The following is a 25,484-nucleotide window of genomic DNA, read 5'->3' as shown; positions in this document are numbered from 1 at the left end:
CGCTATCTGCCACTCATCAGCCCACTGGCCCAATTGATCAAGATCCCGTTACAATCTGAGATAATCTTCTTCACTGTCCACTATGCCACCAATCTTGGTGTTATCTGCAAACTTACTAACCATGCCTCCTATATTCTCATCCAAACCATTAATATAAATAACAGTAGACCCAGCACCGATCCCTGAGGCACACCGCTGGTCACAGGTTTCCAGTTTGAAAAACAACTCTCTATAACCACCTGTCACCAAGCCAATTTTATATCCATTTAGCTACCTCATTCTGGATCCCGTGAAATTTAACCTTAACCAGTTCTTGATCGCACGTGAAGTTAATTGAATTGGCTGAAGATTGGCATCTGATGTTGGGTACCTCTGGAGGAGGTTGAGATGGATCATCCACTCAACATTTCAGGTTAAAGATTGTTGCAAATGCTTCAGCCTCATCCTTTGCACTGATGCGCTGGACTCCCCCACAATTGAGGAGGAGATATTTGTGGAGCCTCCGCCTCCAGTGAGTTATTTAATTGCCTTTCACCGTTCACAACTGGATGCATCAGTCCATCCAGGACTGCAAAGCTTAAATATGGTCTGTTGCTTGCGGAATCACTTTGCTCTGTTTATTGCTTGCTGCTTATGCTGTTTAGCTCACAAGTAGTACTGTGTTGGAGCTTCAGTTCAACTCATTTTTGAGCATGCCTGGGTGCTGCTCCTAGCATGCTCTCCTGCACTCTTGTTGAACCAAGGTTGATCCTCTGGCTTGGTAATAATGGTAGAGTAGGGGATATGAGGTTACAATTTGTGGTTGAGCACAATTCTGCTGTTGTTGATGGCTCACAGCTCCTTACGGTTGCCCAGTCTTGAGTTGCTAGATCTGTTCAAAATCAGCCCATTTATCATGGTGGTAGTGTCACACAACATGATGGTGTATATCCTCAGTGTGAATACAGGACTTCATATCCAACAAGGATTGCGAGGTGGTCACTCCTGCTGATACTGGGAACTGGCACTGACATTGAGCATCTCAATTTCACTACTCCTCTCACTTGCTCTAGAATCATAGAATCCCTATTGTACAGGAGGAGGCCATTCGGCCCATTGAGCCTGTACTGACAACAATCCCACCCTATCCTCGTAACCTCATATATTTACCCTGCTAATCTCCCTGAAACTAGGGTGAATTTAGCATGGCCAATCAACCTAACCCTAATCTTTGGACTGTTGGTTGCCGTTTGTTTGGCAAACAGCCCTCTATCGTAGAGATGCTGTTTGGTATCTCTCTGATGTTACTGTCTGTCTTTCCACGTACCATGATTGGAAGCTCATTGTCGGTTAAGTATAACACCAGCATCGCAAATAGCCTGGTTCAGCCTCCTTCCTGGGAAGAGGGCTGGAATAGCTAGCTGAGGAATTAATTTTCTTGGCGGAAACTGAAAACAATGGCTTTGGGTCCCAGTATTTAATTGGAGGAATTTCTGCTCACAAAGTACTGGTTGTTGGAGAAGTAGTCTGATAATTTAGCAACAGTGGTGGAATCGAGAGAGATGGTGATAAGGTAAAGTTGGACGTCATCAGCATTTGTGTAAACTAAGACTGTGTTTTCACATGATATTGCTGGAAAGATGAGAAATAGGAGGGGACGAACAAAAAATCCTTGGGGGATACTAGAGGTAACAGTTTCAGAAAGAGAAGCCATTGCAAGTGATATTCTGACTGTTGTATACAAATAGATGTAGTCTAATTCAGCTGAAATACAATGGAGAAATCTTCAAAGAGGCTTATGTGGTCAATCATAGCAAATGCATCTTGGTTAGTTGTTTAATTATACAACTCTGTTGAGTCTGCAAACATGACCCTGAGCTTCATCAGAACCGTTAAAAAATAAGAAATAGGAACAGGAGTAGGCCATCTAGCCCCTCGAGCCTGCCCCGCCATTCAATAAGATCATGGCTGATCTGAAGTGGCTCAGTTCCACTTTCCCGCTTTCTCCCCACAACCCTTAATCCCCTTGCCTACCAAAAACCTATCTACCCGCGTCTTAAATATATTTAGTGAGGTAGCCTCCACCACTTCAACGGGCAGAGAATTCCAGAGATTCACCACCTTTTGAGTGAAGAAGTTCCTCCTCAACTCCGTTCTAAACTGCGCCCCCCTTGAGGCTGTGCCCTCTAGTCCTGCTGTCCTTTCTGAGCGGGAAGAACCTCTCCACCTCTACCCGATCCATCCCCTTCATCATCTTATACGTCTCAATAAGATCCCCCCTCATCTCCCCTCTCACCTTAAACCAATATCCTCTAGGATAGTTTTAGACTTCCCAACTTTGAGAAAAGATATTGACTATCTAGCTGGTCTACGTCCCTCGTTATTTTACAGACCTCTATAAGATCACCTCTCAGCCTTCTACGCTCCAGAGAAAAAATCCCAGTCTATCCAGCCTGTCCTTATAACTCAAATCATCAAGTCCCAGTAACATCCTAGTAAATTTCTTCTGCACTCTTTCTAGTTAATAATATTGTTTCTACAATAGGGTGACCAGAACGGTACACAGTATTCAAGTGTGGCCTCACCAATGTCTTGTACAACTTCAACAAGACGCCCTAACTCCTGTATTCAGTGTTCTGACCAATGAAACCAAGCATGCTGAATGCCCCCTTCACCACCCTGTCCACCTGTGACTTCATTTTCAGCAGCTTGAAAGATTGTTACAATATTTGAAAATTGAAATATGCAATATATTTTTACTAATGTAAGATACACTACCAGTTCATTTTTTTTACCGTGGCCAGTAATATTGTTCAGTTATTTTTTTCTTTCGGTGATTTTGATGGTTTTGGTGTTTTCTTAAGTCTGGTCATCTATTATTAAGATAATCTTGTATTTACTTTAATGATGTTAACGCTTCTCTACAGTCTAGTTGTAAGTAATGATGATGTGAAGAGGGATCAGTTCTACAATGGAAATGTGAAGAATGAAAGAGGTATGTATGTTAACAGTTTACCATAATCCCTATTAATTACAGAGAATTGAAAAGAGTTTAGCATTAAAATGTGTTACACAATGTGATATTCCTTCCCTTTATTGTGTTCTTCAAGGTGCAATAGTTCTTCGTGTAGCAAAATCATGGTTTCGCTTTGGGTCACTGGAAATTTTGGCACATTCTGGAGAGACTGAATTATTAAGGTAATCTTACTAGTTTTTTATGTCATTTTGGATTTGAAGGTAACATTGAATCACTCTTGTCTCTGCTGTTGAGTATAAATGCTTTCAAGGGATGTGGATATCATAGGCAATGCCGCGTCTATCTTGCCCAGGCTGGGAAATCTGGGTGGATATGTAAAATGACAAGAGCAGACGTGGTGGAGTGCCCCTATGCTCAATGGGAATGTTGGAGGACAGTCCTACCATTCAGCGGCCAGTTGAACTATTTAACTGACCAACTAGGGGTCTCTTCCCATTGTTGTTGACATTTGACCAGCGGTAAGTGAGACCTCCACCACGTAAAGAAACAGTCCATAGCCTCCTTGAATACCAAACTGTCCAGATTCATCTTCAATTATAGGACAACTTCCATGCAATTACCAACACCAGGAGAGATACTTAAAGATGGGCTACAGGGTGTTATTAAAGAATTGTGGGAATTGCCCCATGTGATTACAAGGCATGGTCAACTCAAGGTTTCCTACGAAGTCTGGGTGGGGGAGACCATTCAACATAAACATCTGGACCATTTAAAAGTTGTTAAGCCCCATGATGTGCTGGAACAATCTATACCCAGCGCATTGGGAGCCATGGCAGAAATTCTGGGACCCGGCAGCTCCTGCTGTCCGGTCATTGGAACCTTGGAATCTGAAATAGAAACAGTGGATTTAGCCACGTTAACCCTCTTTCTGTTCGGTGAAGAGAGTGAAACCATGCCTCGACGTGTGGGATGAAAGAGGCGAGCTCTGGTCCGGTAAACCCCACCTACTTCCAACACAGAGATGGAGAAACTTGGCCTGGCATTGAGGCTCGCAAGGCGAACGACCGACCGAGGTTCCTCAGCCCTAGAGAAGGAGGAATGTAATGACTTTAACGAGGTCCATGAGGTGGACCTGTTAGGATACAAGTTCCCTGACTGAGGCAGTTAATGCTGTCAAATCTGGGAACCCTGCAGAGATATATAATTTGGAGTGTCTTGGTTACCGGCACTCAGGGTATGTACTCTACTGGGAAGTACCTGTCTGAGTATTACTAGCTATTATAAATAAATCTAATTTTGGTGAAGGAATATTGGCCTCGGTAGAGTTATACAGTATGGAAATAATCTGTCGAATACTGTTTTCTTGTAGGAAGTTCTCAAATTCCTGTGAGACAAATTGAGGTCTGTTGTCGCTTACCAGCAGTTCTGGAAATCCAAAGCGACTAAATACTGCTAGTTTTTCAATAGATTTCTCAGATGAGATAGATGTCTTCACAGTGACCACTAGCCATTTAATATGTGCATCAACCTTTGCTAAGAATATATATCCTTCGAAAGGGATATGTGCGTCGTTCTTTGCTAAGAATAAATATCCTTCGAAAGGTCCTGCAAAATACACAGGTATACATTGTCAAACCTTTTCAGGTTATTTCAGTGGATGCAGTGATGCTAAGAGTGGCAGCTTTCTTATCTTTGCACAAAAAAAGTTCTAGCTTTTTCTTCAATCTCCTCATCCATTCCAGGACACCAGAAATAACTTCTTGCTATTTCCTTAACATGCGTACGACTTCACAATGGCCCTCATGTAGCTTCTCTAACGTCCATTTCCTTAATGGAGGTGGAATGTTCACTCTGAGCCTCTATAGAAGACATTCCGACTATACTGACAGCTCCATTCTTTTGGAGTAGTAAGGTTTCAGATTAGCTGTTCTGAAATCTTTCCTCATAAAATCATATCCATCATTTCTAAGAGCACAGGATCATTCCAAGAGTATTTTCCCATTTGCCTATATGTGACAGCTGTGTGATACTTGTTCAAAGTGGAAGCTATACCCCTTAAAGCAGTCTGATTAACTGCCTGGTAGTGGCAATCTGCGTTAAAATATAGACTTGACTGTTGGTACTTAATGGTGTAAGTATGTGCAGATAAGCAATGCCCACCTTTGCATTCTAGTGATGATGTAAACTCCCTCCCATACAGGAACTGATGGAATTTCTTTTCTCCAAAAATGATCTGAATGCTTCCCATTCAATCTGGGCATAGTTTCAGCTTTGCTCAAAGTTCGAGAAACAAAAGGAATGGATTTTTCTTCATTGGATGGCATCTCTCCTACACCTGTCCTACACCATAAGGGGGTGTATCAAAGCAAAGTGTATGGATAAAGTAGGATTAAAGTGTGTAAAAGCTTCAGACTTAAATGGCTTCTTTGGCTTGCGTGAAGGCATTATTGCATTGATCTGATTACTTCCATGTCTTGTTCTTGCCTAAAAGATTATGTAATGTTTTCAGAATTGTTGCTAAGTTTGGGACAAATCTTCCATAATAATTCAACAATCCTAGGAACAATATTCTGAGATGCAGACACCTCTGTAATGGCCTTAACCTTGGAAGGAGATTTGTAAGGGCCAGCAGCATCAATCATGTGTCCCAAAATTCTCGACAAGAATTGTCCTTATGGACTTCAGATCATAGTCTTCCATTCGCTGGAGTGCAGCATCCAAATTTTGAAGGTGTTCTTCTTCATCTTTTCCAGTGATTAGAATGACATCCAGATAGCACCATGCTTCACTCATTCTACTCAGGATCTCACCCATTGCCCTTTGAAACAGTGCAGAGCAAATGTGATATCAAATGGCAATTTGATAAGTCTATGTGTGTCACAATCATCACAGATTCCTGTGACTTCTTGTCCACATGCATCTGCAAGATGGGACTGGCTCTGGTCAACTTTGCTAAACTTTTGGCCTCCAGCCAATCCTGCAAACAGGCCTTCAATGCAAGTTAATGGGTACTGTTCAGCACATAACATTGGATTTATGGTAACCTAGAAGTCTCTATAAATCTTTACAGACCCATCTTTCTTGATGGCCAGAACAATATGCATGACTCATTCACTGATATTGACAGGTTCCAGAATTCCAGTTTTCAACAATCTCTACAAGTCAGCCTCCACCTTCAGCCCAGTAGCATACAGGACAGACCTTGCCTTCAAGCACTTAGCTTGGCCTTTGTCTTTTAACTGTACTGTCTTTCATGCTCCCTAATTCCTCTTTGAAAACAACCGTATGTTTCTTTAACATTTTTAAGGCCTGATTCTCCATTTGCCATCATGTTGACTTCAGCCCTAGTTGAATATTGGCCAGCCATTTACAACTCAAAAGCGCTGGATAATTTCAGTTAACCCACATTTTTGTGCCACTTCATTGCATAGACTACAAACAATTATGTCATGACTGGTCATGACTCGTGCCATTCTGTCATGACTAGTGTCATTCAGCACATCTCCAAACTTCCGATATTCTGCAAGTCTTTTAAGTACTGCCATAAACTATGCAATTGACTCACCCTCCACTTGGTTTCTTTTATGAAATCTAAAGTGCTATTTGCACGCAGAATGTCTACCGTCTGTAAGTTCTAGTGCTCGGTTTGTCAGGTTGCACTAAACTGAGTGATTAAAAATTTTCCTCCATCATGCGCAAGAAAGTAAGCACCATAATATCTTCAGCTATTTTGTTTGCCTGTGCAAAATAATCAAAGTGCTCAGTATACAAGCTCCATTGCTCCCAATTTTCATCAAAAGGACCCATGATGCTGAAAACTCCCACCATTTTTTCACTTGAGCAGGTACCCAATCGAGCTTCAGCCTCAATTTATCACAGCCAGCTCTATAATCGGCTTGCATTGTTTGCTCATGTCCACTTAGCCTTGAGTCTCTATAGCATGTGAGAAAATGTTCTTTTTTATTTGGTTAATTTCTTCTTGCCAGGTGGCTAACAAGCGCATGCCATAGTCCTTGTCACCAGTTTGTGTTGCATAGAACATTACAGTGCAGTACAGGCCCTTCGGCCCTCGATGTTGCGCCAACCATTATTTGGAGACATGATATGCAGGACAGACTTAAGTGTGTGATCTCTTCTATGGCTGCTTCTTTTTGTCTGCTTTCCCACGCTAAATCTGTTACATAATTTCGGGTTCATACAATAATACAGCAGAGCTCCAGTGAGCCAACAGAAATGGATACAAATACATAACATTGACCTAACTGAGATGTATAAAATTATGAGGGACCTAGACAGGAAAGGCATGTTTCCCCCAGCTGAGGGAATCAATATTGAGGGCATAGATTTAAGGTGATTGGTAGAAGATATAAGGTTCGTTCCAGATTTCAGACATCTTCTGGTTGGAAGACAAAATCTTGAAGCTATCTGTGCCATTGGCAGAGGGCCGGAGGTGAGACTGTTCCCATTGAAAGCACGCTGATGCCCTGAAGGCATCAGCTGCTGCTCAACCAATGCCTTGAGGTCCATTTTGCCCTCCCTACTTCCCTCAGAACGATGAGGACTTTCCATGAAACTCATCCCCCTCTTCTATTTAGCTGTGCATTTTTAAGAAAGGGTATTTGCTGGAACAGTGAGGTCGAAAATGGCAGTGCAGAGGATGTGCTGGTGTAAAGACCAGCAGGTCTGGTATCATCTGTAAGGAGAACAAGCAGAGTTAATGTTTCAAGTTATTTGGTTCTTCATTAGAACGAACAGTGCCGGTGTCAAATCAGCATTGTATGTGAGCTAACGTCACAATCTGCCTACACCTGACAGAGGCTCCTAATGCTCAGCGGCTGACTTCCCAATGGCATCCAGTGCAAACTGCTCCTTAATTGTGTAGGTAAGTATTTTTGGAACTAAATCTGCCCTTAAAGCACCGAAATTACATCCACTACATTGCTGAATTTTGCAGCCACTGAATTTCGCATGAAAACTTTGCATTATTGTTACAATCTCCATGGTGGATTTATCAACCAAAATAATTAAATGATCTCCAAATGAAGAAATTACCAACAAGGTTTCACTTTTTGTAATTTACTTTAACACAAAATTGAGCCAATATAAATTAAACCTGAATTGACACAGCAAATAATACTACAAATACAAAGATAAATTATACTTTAAAAAGGAATACATCAAAGACACATCTGATACAACCAGAAGTATTTACATCACTCCCCACAGACATGTGGCACTACGTAGCTACAAAGTTCCACAATATGCTGTTCTTTATTCAGGTAGGGTAGGTCAGGATTCCTATCTGACAACAGCTTTTGTAGGTACAATTATCACTAACAAGGCTCTCTTCTATGAACCATCTCTCCCTTCGGCCACAACAATCCTGATGGTGTAGCTCTGACCAAACAAAACCACGCTAATTCATGTTTGGCCACTTATGATAAAACATCCAACTCTTCCAGTTTTTAGATCTTTTTAGGTTGCTCGCACAGTGCCTCCAAGAGCTCTTGCATTTGTGTGCTGATCACCTTCTGCCTTCAGCTCTCCTTTGTGTCTGTCAGCCATGCAGCTTTCAAATGTTAACTTCTGTCCTCTTGGTATTATTCCAGGTCAAGGGTTGCCAGGCGTGATGGACCAATATTCCTTATTATCAAAGGAAATTGCAATTGATTTGTTTGAATTTGATGCAAACTCTTAAAAGTTATTTTCAAATGCTCTTAGAAGTAATTTTAGTTTGCACAGATATCTTAAATAATGCAGAAATTTTCAAAGGACAAAAGAACAAAGAATAACCCAGCACGGGAAACAGGCCCTTCGGCCCAACGAGCCCGCGCCGCCGCATCACCCTACACCTATTCTACCTTGCATGTCTACGAATGGAACCCTGAACTTAGCCAGATTCAGGGGAGAATAGTGTCAATTTGGTAAAACCAATCTGCCTAAGAGCACATCTTTGGGGTGTGGGAGGAAACCGGAGCGCCCGGAGGAAACCCACGCAACCACAGGGAGAATGCGCAAACTCCCACAGACACAGGCCCAAATCCATGTATCTGCACAGCTAGCAATGCTAGTCACCGAGCTGTTGCGGCGCCCGTCTACTGGTCCAGGATCAAGCACTCACACCGACTCATTGTACTGCTTCTGAATCAAAAGTTTAAAGTTTAAGTTTATTTATTAGTGTCACAATAGGCTTACATTAACACTGCAATGAAGTTACTGTGAAAATCTCATAGTGTCACATTACATACATTGATTCAAAGTAAAAGTCTCAATAATCTATACATCAGTAAAAAAATTATCTTTAAACAGATTATTCTAAGCCAATTTAGGAACACACTAAAACAGAAAATGCATGACCCACAGCTTCCTGATCTCATTGTGTAACTTCTCTACCTTGCTGTAACTCTTGACATTTCTGTCTTTGGCCTGCTACAATGTTCCAGTGAAGTCCAACATAAGCCTTTCATCCTTTGACCGAAGGCCTCAACGTTGGGTTCAGGTTTGCACAAGGTTTGAGTTTAAGACTCATGGGGTTATGCTGCAACTATACAGGACCTTGGTGAGACCACATTTGGAATATTGTGTACAGTTCTGGTCACCTCGCTATTAGAAGGATGTGGAAGCATTGGAGAGAGTGCAGAGGAGATTTACCAGGATGCTGCTGGTTTGGAGGGTAGTTCTTATGAGGAAAGATTGAAGGAGCTGGGGCTTTTCTCTTTTGAACGGAGGAGGCTGAGAGGTGACTTAATAGAGGTTTATAAGAAGATGAGGGGGATAGATAGAGTGGACGTCAGACACTATTTCCTCAGGTGGATGTAGCTGTTACTAGGGGGCATAACTATAAGGTTCATGTTGGGAGATATAGGAGAGATGTCCGAGGTAGATTGGAGTGTGGAATGCACAGTCTGTTATGATACTGGAGTCAGACACTTTAGAACTTTCAAGCAGTTACTGGATAGGCACATGGAACACACCAGAATGATAGGGAGTGGATAACTTGATCTTGGGTTCGGACATAGCTCGGCACAACATTGTGGGCCGAAGGGCCTATCCTGTGCTGTACTATTCTATGTTTCTCTGTTTAGATCATAACCTCCGCTCCCACTTTGTGTAGTTTTTTTTTGATTCGGTTTGTTTTAATTTCTTTCCGAATCCATTTATTTTGCATTCAGACAGTTGACATTCTGCCTTTCACACCTCATCTAGACATATTGGGAGCGATTCTCCTAAAAGAATTCTAAGTGTCACATTGGCGTAAAAACTTTTTCGGTGGGAGTTTCAAAATGAATCTCCCATACTCTGCACTGCACAGAGTGCAGTGGTGTGATTCACCCAAAAAATCAGGCGGGTCCCATTCCCACTGGAGAGGCTGGCAGTATAGCGCTGATGTGGGTATGCCGGTGTTGGACTGGCGTAAACACAGTGAAAAGTCTGACAACACCAGGTTTTAGTCCAACCTATTTATTTGGTAATGTACTCACAAGCTTTCGGGGTTAGCCCCTTCGTCAGGTGAATGGAGAGTTCTGGCCTCAGACAGAGCATATAAAGCACAGACAGTTTAGAGGTTACTGATTAGAATGCGAATCCTTACACCTAACCTGCTGTTCAAGACCTGAAGTGGCTGATAATGTGAGTGGAAGGAGCACTGATCACAGTTTAAAGAGATGTGTATTGTCTCCAGACAGTACAGTAAGTGAGGTTTTGCAAACCCAGGCAAGTCACGGGGGTTACAGATAGTGCGACATGAACCCAAGATCCCTGTTGAGACCGTCCTCATGTGTGCGGAACTTGGCTATCAGTCTCTGTTCAGCGACTCTGCGCTGTCGTGTGTCGTGAAGGCCGCCAGCGCAGAGTCGCTGAACAGAGACTGATAGCCAAGTTCCGCACACATGAGGACGGTCTCAACAGGGATCTTGGGTTCATGTCGCACTATTTGTAGCCCCCGTGACTTGCCTGGGTTTGCAAAACCTCACTTACTGTACTGTCTGGAGACAATACACATCTCTTTAAACTGTGATCAGTGCTCCTTCCACTCACATTATCAGCCACTTCAGGTCTTGAACAGCAGGTTAGGTGTAAGGATTCGCATTCTAATCAGTAATCTCTAAACTGTCTGTGCTTTATATGCCCTGTCTGAGGCCAGAACTCTCCATTCACCTGACGAAGGGGCTAACCCCGAAAGCTTGTGAGTATATTATCAAATAAATAGGTTGGACTAAAACCTGGTGTTGTCAGACTTTTCACTGAGTATAGCGCTGAGCAGGCCATTGCGCATGCACTGATCTATCAATGCCAAGATTGGCGCATGCGCAGTAGCCCCGCATTGCTAACCTCCCAGTCACTGGCCAGAGCGATTGCTGGCCAGCCCTGCGATCCTGCATTGTTACCCCTTCAACCCATCCCCACATCCAATCACTGGCTCCCCCTGGAAGTGTCCGGGCCATGACTCCCTGGCCCTCCTCGATTTTCCCCCAACCCGAAGCCCCTATGTACCGATTGTTTCCTGCCTGCCTCTGCTGCACTTCGCTCTCCCTTGGGCAGGCTGAGGCCCCACACTGATGGCCAGCCCTGATCGCTGGCCTCCCTCCCTCTGTCATTGATCCCAGTGCAGAGTGACATTGGGGCCCCTCAACCCCACTGGTCTTCCCCCCTCCCAGGGGTACCACCCCATTATGCCCTGCCCCCTCTGATACCATCCCATTGGCACTTCCAGTACCTGGTGGGCATTGCCCAGGTGCTCCTTTGGTTACTGCCACTTTGCCCCTTGGGCAGTGCCAGGGGGCCAAGGCTGGCATGGCCAAGCTGGCAATGCCCGTGGGTCCTCCCAACCCTCAACTTCCCCTCTCTAGCAACATGGTCCAAACCTTAACCACATGTTTGCCTGTGTACAAACACTTATTAATTGCTTAACTTACCTGCTTTATCACAATTTTCTCTCTTATGACATTCATTTTCATTTTTTTTCTTAGGAAACTGGTAGATTTCATTATAAAACAACATTTCCCTTTGATAAATGCAACCAAATCAAACAAGTATCTGGTATGTTTTAATATCAATATTATCACTATATGTTAGGATTTATACAATTTATGTACATTTAACCAAATGTCATGTATTTCTATTTGTCAGAAAATGACTTACAATTTTCACTGAGTTAGTGTTTTGTTATTACAGGAATTTTTCTCTCATGTTGTGACAGATACTTCATACCTCATCGCACAATGGATGTCAGTAGGATTTGCACATGGTATGACGTAGAAATGTTGCTCAAAATTACTAAATTTTAAAAAAAGTAGTAATTTACACTTGATAGATGCAAAATATCCAAATTGCACAATTTTAAATGTAATATCCTCTGTATATTCTCCAATATACTAATATTCTCTCTTTTTCTGACTCCCAAAGTACATGTTTAAATTCCCGAAAATGAGACTTACATTTGTAATGCTGTTCATTTTTCCCAGTCAGTGTGACTGTTAAGAAGGCAAGGTATTCAATTTATTTTTCAAGGTGGTACTTGAGCTGACAATTCCCCGTTGAGCTTATTTGCTCTGGAGCTCCTACGGTGACAATTCAAAAGCATTTTAAACTGTTCTTTCTGCTGCCTCCTAGATACCTACCTCCTAATCAATAATTTAATCTATAATTTAGAACCACCTATTCTAGGCCAAATACTTTTGCTTGCTCTAGCCTCCACCAGGATGTTGCCTTGATCATTGGAACTCCACTCCCACTTCATGTCCTGACTCCTTTACTGCAAGAAACCTCCTGTACTGGACCCTCAAGAATATCTCACACAAAAAAAACAAAAATATTCCTATTTCCTAGCTCCCAACAAGCTTAAAAATCTGCTAACTTCCATTGCCAACTCTCTATACTTCTTGCTTCACAAATATTTTTGATAACTGGAGCAAAGCTCTTTGTGCTGTTGACTTAATGTTCCAGTCCCTCTTTAAGCGCCAAATTCTTTATCCTATCTACAACGGCAGCGAGGCATGAATGGCTGGAAAATTCCAGCGCATCTTTCCTTTCTGCAATAACTAACTCCTTAACTAATAATGCAATGCCTCCTCCTCTTTTACCCCTCCTCCTGACTTGCCTGAAGATTCTGTATCCCAGAATGTTGCACTGCCAATCCTGCACTCCCTTCAACCACAGCTCTGTGATGGCTACTATATCACAATGCCACGTGTCAATTCTCACCCTTAACTCAATACTTGTAATACTCCTGGCATTAATTGGAAGGTTATCCAACATCGCCTTATTCCCTTGAAACTTAATGCATCTCTCTTTCTACCGATGTCCCTTTAAAAATTCATTTGTGGGACATAGGCGTTGCTGGCTGGCTAGCATTTATTGCCCAACCCTAGTTGCCCTTGGAGGGCTGTTGAGAGTCAACTGCATTGTTGTGGTTCCGGAGTCACATGTAGGCCAGACCAGGTGAGGACAGTAAATTTCCTTCCCTAAAGGACATTAGTGAAACATATGTGTTTTTCTGACAAACAACAATGGTTTCATGGTCATCGGTAGGTTCGTAATTCCAGATATACTTCACTGAATTCAAATTCCAACATCTGCTGTGGTGGGATTCGAACCAAGGTCTCCAGAACATTAGCTGAGTTTCTGGATTAATAGTCTAGCGATAATATCACTAGGCCATTGCCTTCCTTTTTACCAAAATGTACTATGACCTCTGCCTTATCACTCTCCTCCTTCAGGACGCCCTGGAAGTCTGTGATTTCCCAGACTCTTGCACCAGGGAGGTAATGCCTCACGTTGACAGCCACAGTAGCACCTTTCTGTATCTCTGACTATAGAATTCCCTGCTATTATTGCTTTTTGTCCCCTGCTGTGTAGGCATGCTGCTTGTGGTGCCAGAAGCTTGGCTCTCTCTGCAGTCCTTGGAGGAGCCACTGCCTCACTAGCACCCAAAATGGAATACTAATTTTGAGTGGGACCCCAGGGGACTCCTGAACTACCTGCCTGTTTCTGTTGGACTGCTGGCTGGTAACCCATTGCCTTCCTTCCTCAAGTGTCTTTAGCTGCATTGTGACTACCTCTCTAAATGTGTTGTTCACAATGCTGTCAGATTCATGGATGCTTCACAGTGCAGCAGTCACCGTTCCAGCTCTGAAACCCAGAGCTGTAGCTGGGCACATTTCCTGCACACATGTTAGTCTTGTGCACTGAAAATGTACCCACATAGAACAGGAGCAAACCAAACGGCGTTAAGCTCTCCTGCCATGCCTCAATCCTTTATATTTAAAACTTTACATAACTTTTTTAAAAATAGAATAAATAAGTCCATTTCCTTGCTTAAACAATGACTTGCAAAAATCATGCTCTATCGCCTGTCTACACTTTGACAAATCAGACCACGAGACTGTGCTCCTGCTCCCAGCTTACAAGCAAAAACTAAAGGGGTACAATCCATCAAAGAGAGTCATGCAATGTTGGTCTGAGGAATCAGATGATCCCCTATGGGGCTGCTTGAGTATTTAAAAACTCTGTGACCAGCCTGAATGAATATGCCTCCACAGTAACTGATTTCATTAGTAAGTGTATAGAAGAATGCCAAAGAAGCAAATCTGTATGTTCCCCAACCAGAAACCATGGATGAACAGGGATATCCACTGTTTGCTGAAATCCAGATCTGAGGCATTCAAGTCAGGTGCCACTAACCTATACAAGAAAGCCAGATACAATCTAAGAAGATCATCAAAAATGCCAAAAGACAATACTGGACCAAGCTAGAGTCCTAGGCTAGCCACACCGATCTCCGCCGACAATGGCAAGGTCTGCAAGACATAACAGGCTACAAGATGAAGGTATGTAAAATCACCAGCTCCAACGCACCCTCCCTGATAAGCTCAATGCATTCTACACACATTTTAAGCAAAAGATCAACCAGAGCACGCCCTCCACCCTGGAATCCTTGGATGAACCTTTATCTGGGGTTATCACTGCAGATGTCAGAGCAGCTTTCTTGAAGGCCAACCCACAGAAAGCAACTGGCCCAGATGGGATAGCCAGGCATGCACTCAGATCCTGCGCGGATTAGCTGGCGGACGTATTCACAGACATCTTCAATCTCTCTTCACAACAATCTGAGGTCCCTATCTGAAGCAGATAGGGAAAAACCAAGCAGTGTGTCTTAATGACTATTGGCCAGTGGCTCTGACATCCATCATTATGAAGTGCTTCGAAAGGTTAATCATGGCACGAATCAATTCTAGCCTCCCGGACAACTAGATCCACTGCAGTTTGCTTCCTGCTGCAACAGGTCCATCGCAGATGCCATTTCCCTGGCCCTGCACTCAACCCTCGACTACCGAGATAACAAGGACACTTATGTCAGACTCCTATTTATTGAGTACAGCTCAGCCTTCAACACTATTATTCCCGTGAAACTCATCTCCAAACTCCATGGCCTGGGCCTCTGCGACTGAATCCTGAGCTTCCTAACTCACAGACAACAATCAATATGAATAGGCAACAACACCTCCTCCACGATCATCCTCAACACCAGTGCCCCATAAGGCTATGTTCTCAGCTCCCTACTATATTCCTTGTATACCTATGACTGTGTGACCAAATTCCCCTCCAGTTCGAATTTAAAGTTTGCTGACGACACCACTGTAGTGGGTTGGATCTCAAACAATGACGAGGCAGAGTACAGGAATGAGACAGAGAATCTGGTCAACTGGTGTAGCAACAATAATCTCTCCCTCATTGTCAACAAAATGAAGGAGATTGTCATTGACTTCAGGAAGCTTAATTGAGAACATGCCCCTGTCTATGTCAATGGGGACGATGTAGAAAGGGTTGAGAGCTTCAAGGCTTTAGGTGTCCAGATCACCAATAACCTGTCCTAGATCACAAAACATTACAGCGCAGTACAGGCCCTTCGGCCCTCGATATTGCACCGACTAGTGGAACCAATCTAATGACCCTCTAACCTAAACTATTCCAATATTATCCATATGTCTATCCGATGACCATTTGAATGCCTTTAAAGTTGGTGAGTCCTGTTGCAGGCAGGGCATTCCAAGCCCTTACTGCACTCTGAGTAAAGAACCTACCTCTGACATTTGTCCTATATTTATCACCCCTCAATTTAAAGCTATGTCCCCTTGTGTTTGCCATCACCATCCAAGGAAAAAGGCTCTCACTGTCCATCCGAGGAAAAGGCTCTCACTATCTAATCTCTGATCATCTTGTATGCCTCAATTAAGTCACCTCTTAACCTTCTTCTCTCTAACAAAAACAACCTCAAGTCCCTCAGTCTTTCCTCATAAGACATCCACACCACACCAGGCAACATCCTGGTAAATCTCAATTGCACCCTTTCCAATGCTTCCACATCTTTCTTATAATGCGATGACCAGAACTATACGCAATACTCCAAGTGCGGCCGCACCAGAGTTTTGTACAGCTGCAACATGACCTCATGGCTCTGAAACTCAATTCCTCTACCAGTAAAAGCCAACACACCGTATGCCTTCTGAACAACACTATCAACCTGGGTGCCAACTTTCAGGGATCTATGCACATGTGCACGGAGATCTCTCTGCTCATCCACACTACCAAGAGTCTTTCCATTAGCCCAATACTCTGTAATCCTGTTACTCCTTCCAAAGTGAATCACCTCACACTTTTCCACACTAAACTCCATTTGCCACCTCTCAGCCCAGCTCTGCATCTTATCTCTGTCTGCAAACTGTAACATCCATCGCACTGTCTACAACTCCTCCAACCTTAGTGTCATCCACAAATTTACTAACCCATCCTTCTACACGCTCATCTAGGTCATTTATAAAAATGACAAACAGCAGGGGCCCCAAAACAGATCCCTGCAGTACACCACTAGTAACTGAACTCCAGGTTGAATATTTCCCATCAACCATGCCCTGGTCCCTCCATGCCGACACTATAGTTAAGAAAGCCTACCAACACCTCTACTTTTTCAGAAGACTAAGGAAATCTGGCATGTCAGCTACAACTCTCCCCATCTTTTACAGATGCACCATAGAAAGCTTCCTTTCTGGTTGTATCACAGCTTGATATGGCTCCAGCTCTGCCCAAGAGCACAAGGAACTACAAAAGGTCGTGAACGTAGCCCAATCCATCATGCAAACCAGCCTCCCATCCATTGACTCTGTCTACACTTCCTGCTGCCTTGGCAAAGCAGCCAACATAATTAAGGATCCCATGCATCCCAGACATTCTCTCTTTCACCTTCTTCCTTCGGGAAAAAGATACAAAAGTCTGAGGTCACACACACTTTCTTCCCTGCTGCTGTCAGACTTTTGAATAGAACTAACTTGCATTAAGTTGATCTTTCTCTACACCCTGGCTATGACTGTATCATTACATTGTGCACTATCTCGTTTCCTTCTCTATGAATGTATGTTTTGTCTGTACAGTGTGCAAGAAACAATACTTTTCACTGTATGTTAATACATGTGACAATAATAAATCAAATCAAAATATAATTTGAAAATATCCACCAGGACTTAGTCACCAATCTGCTGCTCACGTTGGTCCTACATCACTTTCTGAACTGTCGCGTCACCTCAGAATGCCACTGTCTGTCCCGGTGTTACTGCCGATTTACCCTGCCACCACCGAAAAAATAAGTGGATTAGGCCTGCTCTTTTGTACTCCCCTAAGCCTTGGGTTCTCCCAGGTCCAAGCTCCATCACCACTGAAAAGATAAGTTATCTTGAGATGTGCTATCACTAAGATTGCCTATCGCCACCTCCATGACATCGCCTGACCTCACCCCAACTCAAGTTATCTGTTGCAAAACCTTTCTTTTTTTTAACCCCTTGATTTGACTATGGCAACATACTCCTATATAGTCAGCCTTAGTAAACTTCAAGTTACTCAAAGCTCTGTGCTCTGTCTCAACTCCCACCAAATCCCATTTCCTATCACCACTGCTGATCTCAATTGGCTTCTGGCCAAGCAGTGTCTTGATTTTAAAATTCTGATCCTTGCTTTCAAATCCCTTTGTGGCCTCACCAACCCATGGTATCACCATTCCTACCTCTGTAATCTCCTACAGCCCCATGACCCCCCGAGATATGTACTTTCCTCTAATACTGGTCTGTTGAGCATCCCTGATTTTAACCGCTGCCCTGTTGGTAGTCTCACTTTTATAAGCTAAGCTTAAGCTCTGGAATATCCATCCTATACCTCTCTGTCTCTCTACCTCCCTTTCCTCCTTCAAAACCTACCTCCATGACAAAAAAGCTTTTGGTCTTCTGTTAACGTTTACTTATGAGGCAAAACATAGTGGATGCCTTAGTAATTATTTATCAAAATTCGCTGGACTCTGGGGAAGTGCCGGAAGATTGGAAAACAGCTAATGTTACGCTGCTGTTTAAAAAAGGTAGCAGACAAAAAGCAGGGAACTATAGGCCGGTTAGCTTAACGTCCGTAGTTGGAAAAATGCTAGAATCCATCTCAAAGAAGAAATAGCAAGACACCTAGAAAAGAACAAGCAGATGCAACACGGATTTGTGAAGGGGAAGTCATGTTTAACGAATTTATGAAGATATGACTAGTGCAGTAGACAGAGGGGAACTGGTGGATGTGTTTTTAGATTTCCAGAAGGCATTCGATAAGGTGCCTCATAAAAGTTTACTGCAGAAGGTTAGGGTGCGTGGAGTTGGGGTAAGGTGTTAGCGTGGATTGAGGATTGGTTATCTAATAGGAAGCAGAGAGTTGGAATCAGTGGGTGCTTTTCTAGTTGGTGACTAGTGGAGTGCCGCAGGGATCGGTGCTGGGGCCTCAACTGTTTAGCATTTACACAGATGACCTGGAGGAGGGGGCTGAGTGTAGGGTAACGAAATTTGCTAATGACACGAAGATGAGTGGAAAAGCAAATTGCGTGGAGGGCGCGGAAAGTCTGCAGGGAAATCTGGATAGGCTGAGTGAGTGGGCGAGGATGGAGTATAACGTTAGCAAATGTGAGGTTATCCACTTTGGTAGAAATAATAGTAGGAGGGATTATTATTTAAAGGGTGAAAAGCTGTAGCATGCTACTGTGCAGAGGGACCTGGGGGTCCTTGTGCATGAGTCGCAAAAACCCAGTCTGCAGGTGCAGCAGGTGATCAAGAAGGCGAATGGAATGTTGGCCTTTATAGCTAGGGGGATAGAATATAAAAGCAGGGAGGTCTTGCTGCAAATGTACAGGGCACTGGTGAGGCCGCAACTGGAGTCCTGTGTGCAGTTTTGGTCCCCGTATTTGCGAAAGGATATATTAGCCTTGGAGGGAGTACAGAGAAGGTTCGCCAGGCTGATACCGGAGATGAGGGGGTTAGTTTATGAAGACAGATTGAATAGACTGGGTCTGTACTCATTAGAGTTTAGAAGGCTGAGGGGGGATCTTATAGAGACTTACAAGGTAATGAAGGGGCTAGATAAGGTAGAGGTAGAAAGATTCTTTCCACTTAGAAAAGAAAACAGAACTAGAGGGCACAGCCTCAAAATAAGGGGGGGAGGGCAGTTTAGTATGGAGTTGAGGAGGAACTTCTTCACTCAAGGGGTGGTGAATCTCTGGAATTCTCTTCCCATTGAAATGGTGGAGGCTACCTCGTTGAATATTTTAAAGTCACGGGTAGATAGATTTCTGATAGACAAGGGAATTAAGGGTTATGGGGAGAAAGTGGGAAAGTGGAACTGATTCACTTCAGAACAGCCATGATCTTATTGAATGGCGGGGCAGGCTCAAAGGGCTAGATGGCCTACTCCTGCTCCTATTTCTTATGTTATGTTTTATAATGCTTCCAAGAAGTAACATGGGCCATTTTATATGTGAAAGGCACTAAACAAAATATAAATCATAGAAACTCTATTGTGCAGAAGGAGGCCATTCGGCTCATCAAGTCTGCACCGACCACAATCCCACCCAGGCCCTACCCCCATATCCCTACAAATTTACCCACTAATCCCTCTGACCTACACATCTCAGGACACTAAGAGACAATTTTAACATGGCCAATCAACCTAACACGCACATCTTTGGACTGTGGGAGGAAACTGGAGCATTCAGAGGCAACCATGCAGACACAGGGAGAATGTGCAAACTCCACTCAGACAATGACCCAAGCCAGGAATCGAACCCAGGTTCCTGGAGCTGTGAAGCAGCAGTGCTAACCACTGTGCTACTGTGCCGTCCCTTTGTTTCTATCATTGTGGGGTGGCAGTTACTGCCAGAAAAGTTTCAACTATAGTTCTGTTTCCAATGCCATTCATTATCAAGGACACATGAAAGCTGCCTAATGTGACTCACCCTCTGATTTCCTCCTTTCGGGTATCCAGTCAGCATTTGCCACTTCTTCTGAAAGCAGGTTCTATAAGCGAGAATTTGTGTAATGATATTAAAATGATGTCTGTCCTTTGGTACGTATCTTACCTTTTGTCTTTTTTCCCCTTTCTCTCTCTTTCTCTTTCTGTTTTTTCTATATTTCAGGTGTATGCAATACAGACAACTTCAGTTTACTCTCTGTTACATTAGATTATGGTCCTTTTGGATTTATGGACTTCTATGATCCTAGTAAGTATCCTTGTTCTTCTCTGCAGAACATCTATTAATTCGACTTTCAGTGGTACTTCATAGTACAACTTTTGTAAGCTTCTGTGTCATCATCAGGTCTCACACACAGCTGACTTATGTAAAAGAAAATTGCAGACGAGTTGTCTTGCAGATCATACTGTTGCATATTTCTCCTTATTTGAAAATGATATTCATCTTGGAAATGAGGGCATTGTAAGTTGGCTTGCTGTCCTAGGCTAGGAAGGAAAGAAATAATTGGGACTTTCATTCCTGATTGCTATCCAATGAAGATTAGTACTCTAATTTATTGGTTGCGGATAGAATTGGCTTCAGCTCTGGTATTCACCCGCACGTATCACCACCACCATCGCCACCAACACCACAAACCCTCTCCCCCACTACCACTTTGTCAGTTTATGAATTCAACTAGCTGATACTGTCTTACTTAAGCATGAGGAATAGTCACTGAGGTCTGTACTAGAGGATAGAAAACTGAATGCAGAATTGTTCTTAAGTATGAGTCAATGCCTATACAGACATGTTATCCTGTATGAGTCGTTATCTTCAGGAAAAGAAAAAAGAATGAGAAATACAGCAAATTTATTTGGAGGTAAAATGCTACTAATTATAGTTGAGCATAGGGATCATATCTAGAATTAACTCACTGTGCTAGAGTATAACGCTATAAAGACATTCATTTTTTAAAATTTAATTGTGTTTTAAAAAAGGGGGATAATGTATTTTTCTTACTATTTTTAATAATGTTGCTATTAATAGCCATATAAACAAATTTCTGTGTTTCCTGAACCAGATTTTGTGCCAAATACATCTGATGATGAAGGTCGATACAAGATAGGAAACCAAGCCAATGTTGGGAGATATAATCTTGACAAACTGAGGAAGGCTCTGAACCCATTATTGGACCCCAAGCAACAGCTGTTGTAAGTAGTACTCATAGTCACGTATGCCAGCTGATTTTCTAACGTAATAAAATGACTAGGAGTTGAGCAGTATTTTCCTGTTTGAAAAATTAGGTTCCAAGAAGTGTTTACACGAAGTATTTCCTCTAATGTGAACTGGGAATTATAATTAGAAGCAATCTTAATCCTGTTTATTCTGAGACATGTAATGGTAAGGGTAATTATGAATTTAATACATTGTTGCCTTGGATTAAAAATTATACTTTTGTGATTATATTTTGTTTTATATCCAACAGCAACAACAATTTACATTTATCATAGTAAAAAATTTCAAGTCACTTCACAGGTTACTGAGCCATAGGAAAATAAATGAAGATAGGTGATCAAAAGGTGGGCCAAGTCTAGATTTTAAGGAAGAGAGAGAGAGAGAGGCAACAAGAGTTGGGGAGGAATTTTAAAGCCTAGACAGCAAGAGGCACAACCTGATAGACTGAATACAATTAAAGATGTGCCAGAGGCCAGAATTCCAGGCAAATATCAGTAAAAACATTTTTTCAATGCTATTTGAACTTTCTCAAAAATTTGAATTTGATATTTTACGGAAAAAAGATATTCAAGTTATTTGTAGCTGTTTTTCTTCATGCATTGTCTAGAGATGACATCAGATTAAATTTGGATTTCTCTTTCATTTTAACTCTCTGCACACACCTGGAACACATCTTGCAGAGTTCTCTGAAATATATTTTTCCTCTGTGCCACAATTGTTTGATAAACTTGCACATTTTTGTTTAGTTATGAATGAACTGATTTCTTAATTTAACACTTATTAAATAAACCATATGCTCCATGATCATGGTTCTTTATCCCAAGTAATCAAATGTAGATGTTTATAAAGCACCTTTTTGAAATAATTTGCTACATGAGTACCGAAAACTGTGATGAGAATCTCCTAAGTATTAAATTTACAGTTCCTCTTTAAATGAATGAATTGTCTCAACCATAAAGAACAGCATGGTTCAGTCACATTCTGACTTTAACAAGTGAGTCATTGGATGAGCCCACTTACTCTGTTAATAACTCCAACCTTCAGTTTCCTTTCTACTTTGATTCTGTCTGACTGTACATTTTTCAGAATCAGCCTTATAATTCAGAAATGTCTTGTTAAACAATTGGATGTTTACAGTATTAGAACGAGGTAATTATACCACAAGTTATTTATTTATAATATAGTAGATTTTATGCAAATTTCCCAGTATGTTTATTTACAATAATTCTTGATGGTTTCTGTTGATATTTTTAAGCTATTGGGTATGATTTTTAAGTTCACCAATATGGGAAGTGACTTTTACTAATGCTGGGACATTGTTTAGATATGCCACTTAGGATAGGGCCTAGACCTCACTATTTTGAGTACCTTCCTATCTCTGGTGAACCTACTCCTGTCCCTTGGCCAGGGTGGATAATTCTGGCTAGAGAATTTTTACCTGAGGTGCCTGTTCTTCAGCTGTGACCCTGATAGTACACAATCGCACGATAGGACTAGTATACCAGACCATCACACAGAGACAAGATTGCAGTTGCCTTTTAACTCTGTTTGCTGGAGCAGACGAGGAAGGAGCATCAGAGAGAAAGCTAAGACTTTACCTGTTAAAAACCTGTTTAAAATACGTTTAAAGCACTTTGTTCTTTGTAGAACTGTTTAAAGCATTTACTTATTGTATTTACTGCTTTAAGAATTGTGAGGGAGTGATTATCAGGCAGTTGTGGCCCATCAGCTTTAAATCAGCGCCAAGTTTAAAAGGAGGCCTGGTGTAGATAGCGGGCAGCGGAGTGAGAGGGAAGCAGAGTGAGCTATTAGGGCTTAATATCAAAAAGGGCTTGAAGGTAAAAAGGCCAGGTGGAAAGAACAAGGAAAAAAAAAATTTTTTTTTTTTTTCAAAACTACTACAGCAAGAAACAAGGAAAAAATTTTTTCCCACAACAAATTATATTGAATAATGGAGGGGCATGTGATGTGCGGTTCCTGTATGATGTGGGAACTGGTGGACCCCAGGGTCCTTCCCAGTGACCATGTCTGCAGTAAGTGCAGGTTGCTGGAGGAGCTCCAGCTCAAGGTGGATGAGCTGGCCTCTGAGCTACAGACACTGAGGCTCATCAGGGGGAGAGAGGGTGCCATTGTCAATGGGGTGCAAGTGACATCCACCCCCTCTAGACTGTCTAAATCTAAGGGTCAGGAACAAAAGGGGGCTGCTGGGAGGAGGAAGGGGGGTGAGGAGCGGAGGCCTCAGCCTCTTAATCTGCATAACAGGTTTGAGGTTCTTGCTTCCACTCTGGAAGAGGACGAGGCAGGTGAGGTTGGTGAGCAAACTGCACACGGTACAGTGATGCAGCAGGACATAGGCAAAGAGAAGGGGAAAAGGAACGTAGTAGTGATTGGAGATAGTGGGGTGAAGGGTATTGACACTGTCCTTTGTCACAATGACAAAGTGCACAGAAGGGTGTGTTGTCTGCCTGGTGCTCGGGTACAGGATGTCGCAGCTGGGCTGCAGAGGAATCTGGAGTGGGAGGGTGAGAACCCAGTTGTGGTGGTACAGGTGGGTGCCAGCGACGTAGGCAAAGTGCGGACTGAGGATCTGGGGAGGGAGTATGAGAAGCTGGGAATGGAATTAAAAAGTAGAACCGACAAGGTGGTCTTCTCTGGGCTACTGCCTGAACCGAGTGCAGACGGGCGTAGGGTTGACAGGATAAAGGAAGTGAATGGGTGGCTCAGAGATTGGTGTGGGAGGAATGGGATCGAATTTATGGGGCATTGGCACCAGTATTGGGGTAGGTGGGACTTGTTCGGGCGGGATGGGGTTGGTCTGAATCGTGCTGGGACCAGAGTGCTGGCGAATCGAGTAAAGAGGACTGTAGACAGGGCTTTAAACTAATTAGGGGGGGGGAGGGTGCGAGGGTAGGTGATGTTAGGAGGTCTACAGTTAAGGATAGGGTACAGGTAAGGGAAGAGGCTGAGGATGTCCCAAGTGGTGGCGTTACGGCAAATAGGGTCCAGAAGAAGGCTGGGATGAAAGCGCTTTATCTGAATGCACGAAGCATTCGGAATAAAGTGGATGAGCTGGTGGCGCAGATCGACACAAATGGATACGATCTGGTGGCCATTACAGAGACGTGGCTGCAAGGTGACAGGGACTGGGAGATGAATGTACAGGGCTATCAAGTGTTTAGGAAGGATAGGCAGGAGGAAAGAGGGGGTGGCGTAGCTCTGCTGATTAAGGACAGCATCAAGGTGGTAGCAAGGGATGATATCGGAGCCAAAGAGCAGAACGTGGAATCGTTGTGGGTGGAGATTAGGAACAGCAAAGGGAGGAAGACGCTGGTGGGTGTCATCTATAGGCCCCCGAATAATGATCTGGAGGTGGGGCGGGTTGTTAACGCGCAAATAAGTGCGGCGTGCAGGAATGGGACGGCAGTAGTTATGGGGGATTTCAATCTGCATATTGATTGGTCGACCCATATTGGACGAGGTGGGCTCGAGGAGGAGTTCTTGGAATGCTGCCGGGATAGTTTCCTGGAACAGTGTGTGTTGGAGCCGACGAGGGAGCGAGCTATCTTGGATCTGGTGCTATGTAATGAGGCGGGTAGAATTAGGGACCTTGAGGTGAAGGATCCTCTTGGAGAGAGTGATCATTGTATGGTGGAGTTTCTGTTGCAGATGGAGGAGGAGAAAGTGGGTTCCCGGACACGTGTCCTTTGTTTGAATAGAGGGGAGTATGGTAGGATGAGAGAAGAATTGGCGAATGTGGACTGGGCGAGCGCGTTGGAAGGTAGGTCTGCTGAGGAGCAGTGGAGGATCTTTAAGGAGATCTTTCTTGGTGCTCAGCAGAAATTTATTCCGATGGTTAAAAAGGACAGTAGGAAGAGAGGTAATAAGCCGTGGATAACGAAGGAGGTGAAGGAAAGTGTTAAATTAAAAGCGGAGGAATTTAGAGTAGCTAAGAGCAGTGGGCGAGAAGAGGATTGGGAAAGGTTTAAATGTCAACAA

At 43.1% G+C, this 25,484-nt stretch overlaps 1 protein-coding gene across 5 annotated transcripts in view; it reads left to right on the top strand.

The window, feature by feature from the left end:
* LOC145357916 (protein nucleotidyltransferase YdiU-like) overlaps positions 1-25,484 on the top strand; it is a 79,372-nt gene that overhangs the window by 32,782 nt on the left and 21,106 nt on the right. For all 5 annotated transcript variants that reach the window (XM_080211505.1, XM_080211514.1, XM_080211488.1 and 2 more), the window contains 6 exons: positions 2,907-2,974; positions 3,090-3,177; positions 11,926-11,995; positions 12,131-12,203; positions 20,439-20,522; positions 21,334-21,463. In XM_080211505.1, the coding sequence (XP_080067631.1) occupies positions 2,907-2,974; positions 3,090-3,177; positions 11,926-11,995; positions 12,131-12,203; positions 20,439-20,522; positions 21,334-21,463 (513 nt within the window). The remainder of the gene's footprint in view (positions 1-2,906; positions 2,975-3,089; positions 3,178-11,925; positions 11,996-12,130; positions 12,204-20,438; positions 20,523-21,333; positions 21,464-25,484) is intronic.

The sequence above is a fragment of the Carcharhinus amblyrhynchos genome, chromosome 2 (assembly GCF_965287045.1).
Source record: "Carcharhinus amblyrhynchos chromosome 2, sCarAmb.v2.hapA, whole genome shotgun sequence".
In the NCBI taxonomy this organism is placed as follows: Eukaryota; Metazoa; Chordata; class Chondrichthyes; order Carcharhiniformes; family Carcharhinidae; genus Carcharhinus; species Carcharhinus amblyrhynchos.
This window is presented reverse-complemented; position numbering and strand designations above follow the sequence as displayed.